The sequence below is a fragment of the Stenella coeruleoalba genome (genome assembly GCF_951394435.1).
Source record: "Stenella coeruleoalba genome assembly, chromosome: 19".
Taxonomy (NCBI): domain Eukaryota; kingdom Metazoa; phylum Chordata; class Mammalia; order Artiodactyla; family Delphinidae; genus Stenella; species Stenella coeruleoalba.
In genome coordinates this window covers 8,666,127-8,679,006 of record NC_137165.1, presented here as the reverse complement: position 1 = coordinate 8,679,006, position 12,880 = coordinate 8,666,127, and the positions used below count along the sequence as shown (strand labels likewise).

The 12,880-nt window shown below is 39.8% G+C and overlaps 1 protein-coding gene across 3 annotated transcripts in view; it reads left to right on the top strand.

The window, feature by feature from the left end:
- NDEL1 (nudE neurodevelopment protein 1 like 1) overlaps positions 1-12,880 on the top strand; it is a 73,225-nt gene that overhangs the window by 48,151 nt on the left and 12,194 nt on the right. For all 3 annotated transcript variants that reach the window (XM_079906027.1, XM_079906026.1, XM_079906028.1), the window contains 3 exons: positions 1,166-1,339; positions 5,331-5,422; positions 10,149-10,300. In XM_079906027.1, coding sequence (XP_079762153.1) covers positions 1,166-1,339; positions 5,331-5,422; positions 10,149-10,300 — 418 coding nt within the window. The remainder of the gene's footprint in view (positions 1-1,165; positions 1,340-5,330; positions 5,423-10,148; positions 10,301-12,880) is intronic.

Here is a 12,880-nt window from a genome sequence, read left to right as displayed (position 1 = left end):
CAGTAGTTGTGGCTCACGGGCTCTAGAGCACAGGCTCAGTAGTTGTGGCACACAGGCTTAGTTGCTCCGCGGCATGTGGGATCTTCCTGGGCCAGGGCTTGAACCCGTGTCCCCTGCATTGGCAGGCAGATTCTTAACCACTGTGCCACCAGGGAAGCCTTGCAGTTCTACTTATGTTGTTAGGTGTGACTACAGTAGTCCCTCCTTATCCGAGGTTTAGCTTTCCATGGTTTCAGTAACCCATGGTCAGCTGCAGTCTGAAAATATTAAGTGGAGAATTCCAGAACTCAACAATTCGTAAGTTTTAAATTGTGTGCTGTTCTGAGTAGCAGGATGAAATTTTGCACCATCACGCTCAGTGGACGTAAATCATCCACTGAGGGTCTTAGAACATATGTTCCTCAGATAAGGGAGGGACTACTGCACCCTAGATACCTTATATAAGTGAAATCATACAGTATTTATCTTTTTGTGACTGGCTTATTTCACTTATCATGTGTCCATAATGAACATGGATGTGCAAATATCTCGGTGTCCTACTTTGAATTCTTTTTGATACATACCCAGGAGTATGGTAACTTTGTATCTTTTTTTAATAATAAGCAAGTATTCTGTAGGTTAATTGTATAACTGGAAAAGAAAACATAAATTTTGGGTTAAAAATTCAATATTTCAAAACAAGAAAACAATTTGCAACTATTTTGACTACTTCCTTTCAAAACAAAGTATTTCATAGGATAGTTAGTAAAAAAAAAAAAAAGCCAAGCCATTTAAAATGACAAAAATACACTTCATTGATTTTGTAATAATCCCCAAACTACATCATCATTTCAAAATAAATGCAAATGAGTTGGTAAAGAATATTTATTTTTGTGTCATATATGTTCACTGTGAGTTCTACTTTGGACTCTGCCCTATTTCTTTTTTCATATAGGCATAAATAATTGTTCTGTTAACTTTATAGCATTTTTAAAGTCTAAATGATCATGTAGACAGTAGGGTTGTTGTCATTTTTATTCCCCTGGAAATAAAAATTGTTAAATAGGAAATTCATTTTTGAGAAGTAGTAATTTAGGAAGAGTGTCTTTATGCCATTTCAGATGTGACTTTGCGTGATGTATTTGCTTCCTCTAGTGAATATTACTACTTTTGCAACATTTTACAGATTTAAGACAAGAACTAGCTGTTCGAGAGAGACAGCAGGAAGTAACGAGAAAGTCGGCTCCCAGTTCTCCAACTCTAGACTGTGAAAAGATGGATTCTGCTGTCCAAGCATCACTTTCTTTGCCAGCTACTCCTGTTGGCAAAGGAACAGAGAACAGCTTTCCTTCACCAAAAGGTTTGTAGTGTCTTTTCTTTTTGAACCTGTGGTTGATTATCCACTTAAGAGGCTTTGCTGGTGAAGCAGGGGTTGCTAAGTTTTAAGCAATCATTTTAATTTTTTTTTTTTTGGCCATGCTGTGTGGCATGTGGGATCTTAGTTCCCCAGCCAGGGATCGAACCCATGCCCCCTGCATTGGAAGCACGGAGTCTTAACCACTGGACCACCAGGGAGGTCCCTAAGCAATCATTTTAGTTTAAAAGTTGGTTAAATCTAGCACTGAGTGAAGCAGAAGGCATTGTTCTCCTAGGCCAACTCATTAGTAGGAAACAGTGAGATGAGGGCTACATTTAAGACAAGAGCAGCTTAATAAATTGAAATTTTAATAAAGGTTTTTAAGGGAAGTTTATTTTTTGACTATAGCAGTAATACATGTTCATGTAGAAAAAATTAAGAACAAGAGAAAAAATAAAATCCATCTGCAATCTTAGGGCTCAAAGTCAACTCTTATTAACACTTTGAATTTTTTCTATTGTGTGTGCTTTTTTGTGTTTGTGCCACCTTATTACACACAAGTTTTGGGATCGTATTTTTTTTTAATTAATTTTTATTTGAGTATAGTTGCTTTATGGTGTTGTGTTTGGGATTGTATTTAAATGCAGTTTTATTTCTTTTGCCACTTGACATATCATGGGAGACTAGAAGGCTTTATACACAGAAAGTACAGAGACTCACTGAGTTACCATTCAGACTTGTCTTAAGATTGGCTTGCGTGGACATGTCCATTCTATAACATGCCTCAGTAGCTGCCATTTTCATAGGTGATGTTCAGAGTAACTGATGAATAGTACAGAAAGAATATGCCTTTTGCCATCAGTCAGGGTGTTTTTTACATCCAGGTAAGCCGAAAAACGATTTAGTAGCCACTAGATAGAACGTTAAGAACGGAACCCTGAAGCTCTCAATTGAGATTTATTTAGTTTTTGCAGCTTGGAGATCATATTTCAGCTACTTCCACCCCCCACCCCCCCATACTTTCTTCTCCCCCAATGGAAGCTGTCTTTCTTCACACTTTTTTAAAAAATATAGGACTTTATCTTTCAGAGTGATACGAGAAGGTTTCTGTCTGGGTGGTTGGTGCACTCCATGTTTGTGCTGCCCAATACAGTAGCTACTCCAGTGTGACTATTTAAATTTAAAATTTTTATTGATTTAAATGAATTAAAATTTAAAATTGAGTTTCTGATTGCGTTGGCCACATTTCAAGTGCTCAGTAGCCCTTCAATAGATAAGTCACCCTATTTTCGTCTTTTTATGAGCTGAGGTAAGGTATGTGAGAATTCTGTATAGTTACGTTATTGATTGTAGTGGTATGTGCTGACTCTGCTGCTGAGAATACAGAGCAGGCAGCATATAGAGTACAGCAGTCATCAGAAGCTCTCGTTTTTCCGGAATGGCTGCTTGTGTATTTGAGGACCTTAGAATTACTAGCATTTGAGAATTAACAAAGCTTTGCTTTTATGTTACTAATTAGAATTATGCAGATAAATTCTGAAAGTTCTTTAGTTGAGCACTAATCAGAATAGTCTGGAACCTCAAGGGGGTGTTAGTAGGACATGCAGCTTTGCTCTGGCACAGTTACAATAATGTCAGCCCTAAGGCAGTAATATTTGTCCAGTCAGACATGTTTTTCAATTGGAACTGATAGCATGAGCTTCCACTGACCTAAAAGCTGCCGTTTCATGACAAGAAAGTCTGCACAGACACAGTGAGAAGCCAGAGGTTAGAGAAATCAGTGGCAAGATTGAAGAGCTGATCTCTACGAAGTGGTCTAGCTCTAATTGTGTTTTATTGATAAAAATGCCTGTTTCCAAAAAGCATTCAAGACAACTTACCATAAAAGTACAGATTTAATAATACCTAAAATATAAAATTCGAGGGGAATAGGGAAAAACAAGATCCAGAAATTGCTGCCAAGAGAAGTATAGCAGTTTATTTGTATCACACTGAACACCTGTTATGTGTCAAGTATTACTCAGGATGTGGGGAGGATAGTAGTCTAATAAGACTAAGTTGCTACCTTCAGTGTGATTATATTCTAGAGGACAAGGGTAGCAGCAGCAGCAACAAAAGCATTTTACCTGCTGATTACAACTCTGTAGAAAGCAGATAAAAATAATAGTAACATTTATTGAGCACTTACTGTGTGCTCTGCATTTAAAAAATTTATTAATGAATTTAAACTTAACAACAACCTTATGGTTTAAGTGCTATTATTAGCCCCCTTTCACATTTGGTTACTTAAGGTCACACAGTTAATGGCAGAGATGGATGTGTTTCTAGCAGTTTAGCTCCAGAGCTCTTAACCGCCATGCTTTAATATCTCAAAAATAAATTGAAGAAATGTGCACGACTGAAAACCTTTGCTGAGGGGCATGAAAGAAGATGTGAATAATTATCATGTTAAATACCATGATTCAGAATAGGAAGACTTAATTTAGTTGCAATATCCATTTTCCCCAAATCATTCAATAGTTTAAATTTCTAATAAAAATTCGAATAGGTTTTTTAAGTTGTGAAGTTCATTTTAAAGTTACTGTGGGGCTTCCCTGGTGGTGCAGTGGTTAAGAATCCGCCTGCCAACACAGGGGACACGGGTTTGAGCCCTGGTCCGGGAAGATCCCACATGCCGCGGAGCAACTAAGCCTGTGCGCCACGACTGAGCCTGCGCTCTAGAGCCCGCGAGCCACAGCTACTGAGCCCGTGTGCCTAGAGCCCGTGCTCCACAATAAGAGAAGCCACCGCAATGAGAAGCCCGCGTACCGCAACAAAGAGTAGCCCCCACTCCCCTCAACCAGAGAAAAGCCCACGTGCAGCAACAAAGATCCAATGCAGCCAAATATAAAATAAAAATAAAACTTTATTTATTTATTTTTAATTTTTTATTTTTTTTCGGTATGCGGACCTCTCACTGTTGTGGCCTCTCCCATTGCGGAGCACAGGCTCCGGACGCGCAGGCTCAGCAGCCATGGCTCATGGGCCCAGCCGCTCTGCGGCATGTGGGATCTTCCCGGACCGGGCCACGAACCCGTGTCCCCCGCGTCGGCAGGCGGACTCTCAACCACTGTGCCACCAGGGAAGCCCCTAAAACTTTATTTTTAATAAAGTTACTCTGGAAGAGTAAATGTGCAAGAATAGTCAATAAAAGTTTGAAATAGGTTAGTAACAAGAAGAGGCTTTGCCCTTTAGGAAATATATTTTAACACTATAATAACTAAAGCAGCATATTTCTGGTAGAATAGACAAATAATTTAATGGAACTTGAAATGTATAGAGAATTCAGTGTGTGGTTTTAGTGCCATTTCAGATGAGATAAATCTTTTTCACTAAATGGTATTATGACAATTAGATATCCATTTGGAGGGGAAAAATTTAGATATTTGATGAGTTTACTAATCTAAGTGGTGAAAAGTTTTTTAGAAAAACATTAGGAGAAAATGTGGGGAACATTTTTATTATGTTGCAGTGAGGAAGCCCAAGGCTCCCCCCCAAACCACAAAGTTGAAGAGATAAATGTCACACTGGGAAGTACAACATATATAAGAGAAAAGGTGAATATCTATAGTGTATAGTGCCCTTGCAAATTGATTAAAGACAACCCAGTAGAAAAAAGTGCAGAGATTAAACAGATGACTTCCAGAAAAAAAGATTCAAATGACTCTTTGATTAGGGAAACAAAAATTAAAACAAAGTGACTATCAAATTGGCAGGAAATCCAGAAATACTTGTCTAGATGTTTTAAGGGTATATGTCCTTTTAGCATTGTTTATAATGATGAAAAATTGGATATAATCTAAACATCCAACGGAGATATTTGTGGTATCTCCACTTTGTCCACAGTTTGGAATACTATACTGATTTTTCATTGAGCGTATACTGCTTTGTAATATCAAAACCCAAATGTAAAGGGAACTGCAAGAGTAATCACTCACCTTTTATTTTTCTCTAGCTATACCAAACGGCTTTGGTACCAGTCCACTGACTCCTTCAGCTAGGATATCAGCACTAAACATCGTGGGGGACCTCTTACGGAAAGTAGGGGTAAGCCTTTAATTATTTATCACTAGGTGTTTCAGCTGCCAAGGTAATGAATTATTTCTTAATTTGCAGCGAGGGAAGAAAAAAGGATACCTTCCTGTGTTAAAGTCTGTAATTAAGCTGAGAAGCAAGAGCATCCAGTGACCAGCTGAGACTGTGAACACCTCCAGGGCTCAGCCTTGCCAGTGCCTCTGCAGAGGGTCCCTGCGCTTAGCTCCCAGGTTCCCACTGGGCCTTCTTCATGTTCCCCATGGCTGTTACTAAAACATCGTGATTCCTCCTCCTTCCTCTAAGGCTGTGTGTCTTATACCGCCCTCTGATCCTTTTCTTTGCTCTGCCTGCTGTCCTCCTGGTCATCCCCGGGCTTTTTCTTCATAGGACTTCCGCATTGGCTCATGACATGAATTTCTTCTCTTAGTCATACACGTCTTACTGCTGCTTGGCCCCCTCAACTCCTGTGCTGTCTCCTTGGCTCTAACCTTGCATTCCAGAACATTTCGGCTTTTGGAATATTAAACTTGGTTTTGTGCTTATTCAATTTTTTACTCTGTGTAATACCTACTCTTTGACTTTATCGAGAGCAGTCCTCTTGTTTTGATTTTTCACTTATCTCTTGCTTTCACTTTGTTCCTACTCATCTGTGATCCACGGATCGCTTACTCTGCCATTGTTGACTCATGGGCTCTTTGGCCATGGAGGAGACCTGCAGCCTGGATCAGTCAAGGAACTGGATTTCTTTCCTGCATCCAGATCACAGGAAACAGTCATATGACCTTGTGGATTTTTAAGCCACTATAAAGTTAGCATTTCTAGCATTAGTCAGTTTTCTTTCCTGTTTCCCTCAGTGACTTTTCTCTTTTCAATAATCTACCCCTGAAACTTCCCACTATCCACTGCCCATTCACTTATTTTTGTGTGCGTGTGACTCTGTAAAAAGCAGAAATTGCATTATACTTTACATAAAGAAGAAATGGGAGGCCAAGATAGAAGGTCCTATTGTTACCTTTTCTGGCTCATAAAATTATTGTCTGACCGTCAGATTAACTCTAAATCTGCATTTTAAAGTTACTGTAAAAAGTAATGTGTACAAGTCATTCATACATAGAGCAATCTTCCCTTACTCCTAACATAATTTCTTTAACCTAGCTGTCGTAAGAGTTGCGTTGTAATAGTGTAACCTATTTGTTGTAACCTATAACTTGAAGGAGTGTGCTTGCTTTTCAGTATTTTAACAACTTTAAGCAAAAAGATGAGGAATTTAACTTACATCCTCCTAATTTTTTTTTTGTTCTTCTGTTGGTTATTTTTATAACTTTAAATAACATGCTTAAACTATGTTTATGAATTTATTAGACTGTATCTCAGCTCCCTGTTGTGTGTGTGTGTCTCTGTTCCTTCTTGAGCTCTCCATTGGTTGGTTCTGAAAATTAGTCAACAGCACCTAAAATATTATGCCTACATGTGTATTATTTACTGAATAATCATAGAGGAGGAGCTGGGCTCTAGGGCTGTTTTACTTGTGCTGCTCAACAGGTGTTTCAAGCATTTTGTTCTTTACCTATTATTTACTCAAAACCATATTAGGTTTTTTCATATTTGTATCACAGTTGACATGTATGTCTTTTTCTTAACATTTTTTTAAATTGGCCATCTTTTTTATTATTTTCATTGCAAAACAATTTTTACAAGATCACAATAAAATAAATAAAAAGAAAAAAGCTAAAATCCTGTCATTTCAATGAATTCAACCATTTTTATTTTTTAAAATTACATTCGGCCTTTGTATGCATATATAATTTGTATATCATTGGATATTTTTGTTATCATGGGTCTTACTTAGCATTTCTGATTACCTTTGTTTTCTTGTGGAGGGAAGAAACATACACTTTCTTTGCTATATCTTGTATCTTCCGGCTTCTTATTTACTGAGTGCTCTGATATGCTTCTAGGGCTGCTGCACTGCTGTCAGCCTTGAATTTCTCTTCATTATACTCTTGGGTTAGTTCTGCCTGTTCCTGGACCCCATGTTGTCATCTTTGTTCCCTGTTTTGCTTTAGTACCTTAAGTAGTTTATTTAGAAATGGTGCACGAAAGTTGAACTTAGAGTCCTTGCATTGTTTACACATTCAGCTGACAGTTTGTCTTCTAAGGTGTCGTTAGAATTTTTGGTCTGCTGTTATCCTCCAGCCCCTGCATACTTTTATGAATATTTCATTTTCTACTTCTTCACACTACTTTGTCCGCTGACTTCACCTGGAAGCCCCATTCCCACTCTTGCATCCTCTTCCACTGAGAAATCAAGGCCATCTATTTAAACTTTGTTTTCCTCTCTTAACCTTCTTTTAGTACTCTCCTATTATTACCTCTGTGGCTGTTCTTCCTTTTTATCTCAGTGGTAAAAGTATCACATTCCTCCCATGGCTAATTTTGTCCCTCTGTGCTTTGGATCTCATTCCTTCCAGCCTTCTCATCTTTATGTCTCCTGTATCTTCAGACTTTTACTATATGTTTTAATATTTATATGCAATATTTATATATAATGTATTACATATATATACTTTATATTTACTATTTATACTTTATACCTAATATTTATATATTACATATTATACACTTTTTAAACCTTAAGAGCAAAATAAAAGCAGCTATTCTTTCCTTTTACCCTGCGTCTCTCTTTAGCTGTCATTCTGTTTCTCTTTTCCCTTCCCAGCCAAGTTTTTGAAAGCATGTCTCCATTTATTGTTAGCATTTTTGATGGCATACACACTCCCCAGATAGCCTAGTCTGGGCTATGTTTCCTGCTCACTCCACTCAAATTGCTCACTGATGATCTCAGTGCTGTCAAATCCAAGGGATGCTGTTCTGTCCTAATTTTACTTGAAACATTCAACACTGACTTATTTTTTTGAAATGGACTTCTTTTCTCTGCTTTTCTGATGCTGTGTCGCTGTGTCACGTCTGCTTGCCTTCCTGTCTGTTCCTGTTGGTCACCTTGTTGGGTCTTCATCTGCCCACCCTTTCGGTGTTGATTTTGCTCAGAGTTCTGTCCTTACCTTTCTGATCTTCTTCACAACCACAGTTTCATCTCCTACTTGGTGTGGATATGGTCTAAATCTTGATTGCTAGGCCACTGTTTTTGACTGCCAGACCCAGTGCTTGCATTAGGCTGTCTCACTGACACCTCAGATACAAGTTGTGCCTGTTATATGATAGATTCTCAGCAAATATCAGAACAAATAAATGAGTGTCTTGAATATAGGAAATTAATGGCTCTCAAGTTTTATTGTGTATGTGTCTATTTAAGAAGATGCTGAAAAAATGCTTTTTCAGAGCTTGTCCTACAAGGTCACTACCTCTCTTCCTTTTCGTTGTTATTTTACTAGGTCATGGTACTTTTGTTTTAAGAAAGGAGAAGAGAAAGAAGTTTCAGTCTGTTTCTGTTGCTCTGTCTTAATAGCCGTTGTTGAAATTATGGGGGGAGGGTTCTCAGAGTGGAATATGTTATCTGTGGATTTAATTTTTTTAAATTTATTTTATGCATTTATTTTTGGCTGCGTTGGGTCTTTGTTGCTGCGTGCGGGCTTTCTCTAGTTGCGGTGACGGGGGCTACTCTTCATTGCGGTGCGTGGGGCTTCTCGTTGCGGCGTGCGGGCTTCTCGTTGTGGTGGCTTCTCTTTTTGTGGAGCACAGGCTCTAGGCACATGGGCTTCAGTAGTTGTGGCACGTGGGCTCAATAGTTGTGGTGCACGGGCTCAGTTGCTCCTCAGCATGTGGGATCTTCCCTGACTAGGGCTCAAACCCACGTCCCCCTGCATTGGCAGGCAGATTCTTAACCACTGTGCCACCAGGGAAGTCCCTGTGGGTTTAATTTATCTATGTATTCCACATTCCTTAGTGTCATGGATAATAGGATTGGACTATTTTTTGTCTTTTTTTTTTTTCGGGGAGAGGGGTTTGATTTGGTAAAGTGTTTGTGGGAAAGGGGGAGTTGGTGATATTTGTGAGCAATGGAAATTGATGAGAAACTTCTGTTCTCTTCATGTCATCTGTTGGTTTGTAGAGCCTGGCACTGACCAGGTGTTGTGGTGACAGGTGCTAAGCAGGCACTCAGTTTAGAGGTAAATGCTAACGGACTGGTGTCATTTTCAGGTGAATTATTTAATTATAGACGAAGGGTATTAGAAGTTTTACAATGTGCTCTCAGAAGTAGAGTAGCATTTAACTTCATGTGAGGTGTTGTAAATGAACTTATCCATTCTGATACAGTAGAAATGACTAACCTGAAGCCCTAAAGAAAGAATTGGCCACTTTAAAAATTTTTCAAGTGATGTTTTTGCATTCTTTAAAATGCTTGCTCCCAAAACACACACACGCACACACCCAACTAGCCAACTAACAGTCCACAACTTAGAAAGAAATGGTGGATAGGGCCAAGAGACCTGGGATACATCTCTGTATACTGTGCCACATTTTTCTTAGTTGTAAGGTGAGGATTATATCTGTATCCCTCAGTAACACTGAGAGAAATGTATATTCTGAGTTCATTAGAAAGGGAGTCAGCATAAATATTCCCTCTTTCTATTAGAAAGGTGATTGATATGGCTTAAACAGCCACCATTATCAACTGAGAGAATAAGATTTGAGTCTTGAAATAGAAATGGTTTGAAATGCAAATTTTTATGTGCAGCTACTGTTTTGACAACCAAATCATTCCTTCTTCCTTTTGTAGGCTTTAGAATCCAAATTAGCAGCTTGCAGGAATTTTGCAAAGGACCAAGCATCACGAAAATCCTATATTTCAGGGAATGTTAACTGTGGGGTGATGAATAGCAACGGCACGAAGTTCTCTCGATCAGGGCACACGTCTTTCTTCGACAAAGGGTAAGTCTTGGAAATTCTAAACGTTAATTTTTTGGGTAGTGAAGTTGCCCATTATTAATTGAGCTTGTTGAACTTTGAAAAGATAAACTCAGTTTGATAAACCTACCTGAAGCGTTATCATTGAGATCTTAGGGGACATGAAGTCTGTTGTCTTCTAGTCCCCATGGAGTCTGTTGCCCTGGGAACCCTGACTCTGAAGCTTCTGTCCTGGGAAGCAGACTCTTGAAAGGCAGCTGTGTTAGGCTCTGGGGATTTAAAGATGACTATGATGCAGTCCTTGTGCTCAAGGTGCTTGCAGGCTAGTAGACTTTCTTGGCAAATATTTGTTAAGAGTAGAAGAGAACATGATGGTCATGTATGTGTGAACTCTTCAACAAACCTTCTGTCTGAAGATTTTAGAAAAATATAAAACCACTGGATCAAGTACAGTTTAGGAGATACAAGTTTTGTATAATGTGAAGATGTTTTTTGGGGAATTGAGAATTAAAAAAAATTGTTGTAAGATTAAAGCAGTGGTACATCCTTAATACAAAAAATATGTCAGTTGGTACAGAGTATATAAAGTAAAAAGTGTTTTCCGTTTTCACACTGTTTTTGCATCCTTATAGTTATTCCTAGGCATGTAAAATCATATTTTTATGCATCTGCTATACACTTTTAAAAACTTATGGGCTATTTTATTTTATTTATTTAATTAATTTATTTATTTTTGGCTGTGTTAGGTCTTCATTGCTGCGCGCGGGCTTTCTCTAGTTGCGGCGAGCGGGGGCTACTCTTTGTTGCGGTGCGCGGGCTTCTCACTGCGGTGGCTTCTCTTGTTGCGGAGCACAGGCTCTAGGCATGTGAGCTTCAGTAGTTGTGGCATGTGGGCTCAGTAGTTGTGGCTCGTGGGCTCTAGAGCGCAGGCTCAGTAGTTGTGGAGCACGGGCTTAGTTGCTCCATGGCGTGTGGGACCTTCCCGGACCAGGGATCGAACCTGTGTCCCCTGCATTGGCAGACGGATTCTTTTTTTTTTTTGGCTGCATTGGGTCTTCGTTGCTGCACACGGGCTTTCTCTAGTTGCGGCGAGCAGGGGCTATTCATCATTGTGGTGCGCGGGCTCCTCATTGCGGTGGCTTCTCTTGTTGCGGAGCACAAGCTCTAGGCACGCGGGCTCCAGTAGTTGTGGCTTGCGGGCTCTAGAGCACAGGCTCAGAAGTTGTGGCGCATGGGCTTAGTTGCTCCACGGCACGTGGGATCTTCCCGGACCAGGTCTCGAACCCATGTCTCCTGCATTGGCAGGCGGATTCTTAACCACTGTGCCACCAGGGAAGTCCCTGGGATACTTTAAATACTGCTCTACAATATGCCTGTGGTGACTTATATTGCCAGTATCTTTCCGTTGTCAGTACATATTGTTCTACTCAATTAAAAAAAAAACAAACCAACAAAATGCTGCATGCATATACTCTTGTATGGGTGTGCCTTGGTCTAGGTAACTGGTTAGGACCTATGGTCTGAGATGCTGACCGTGTGACTTAAGGTAGCTGGTAGTGGAGCAGCAACTGAGGCACCAGTGGTCCCTTGCCACTGTCTCTGCTTTGAGTCATAGAGGCAGCTTGTCCTTGTTCTGTGAAAGCAGTATAGAAATTTTCACAACTTCTTAAAGGAACTTGTATTTTCTGCTTTCCTCAGTGACAGTGGCACATTTGTGGAGGCCTTGATTTGATACATAGTCCACTCTAAAAAGCTTTTTGTTGTTCATCCTTGTGGAGTGGAGTGTTCTGGTTTTTCTCTCTCCCTTAAGAGAATTCTACCTTGAAGTATATGTATTTCATTAAGGAGCACATTCTAAAATAATATATAAATCAGGGCTTTCTTTATACACATTTCATTAAAAGCACATTCTAAAATATCAACATATAAATCAGAACTTTATTCTAACCGTTGGGGCTCCTCAGTGGTGGTAAGAATAAAATTAATATTCCACATGTTTAGGAGTTCCAGGCAACCTTGAGGAGTGTCATTTTTTTTTTTTTTGGCGGTACGCGGGCCTCTCACCATTGTGGCCTCTCCCGTTGCGGAGCACAGGCTCCGGACACGCAGGCTCAGTGGCCATGGCTCACGGGCCCAGCCGCTCCGCAGCATGTGGGATCTTCCCGGACCGGGGCACGAACCCGTGTCCCCTGCATCGGCAGGCGGACTCTCAACCACTGTGCCACCAGGGAAGCCCAGAACAAATTTTTAATTGTATTCTTTCTGTTAAGAATGAGACATGGTTTTGTGGGTTGGCTTTTTCTCAAGTGTTTAGTTTACATGGTAAATGGATTGTATATGCACACTCAAATATTAACCTATTCTTGCTCGAGTTACGTTTGTAGTTGCCATCTTCCTGAGGATAACTCTCGTGTGGGTTTTGCTATGTTCTTACTTCCTTGCTGCTTTGCTTTGATTCTGGCTTCCTTTTGGCCTGCCTGGCTTTTTACCTCTGGCCTTCCTTCCTGCTCACCTGGTGACTAGATAAAAACCATGATGGCATATACCTGCTGCAAAAGGAAGGGGTAAATATCCCCACTCCCAGCACCATTATTAGACCTGGCT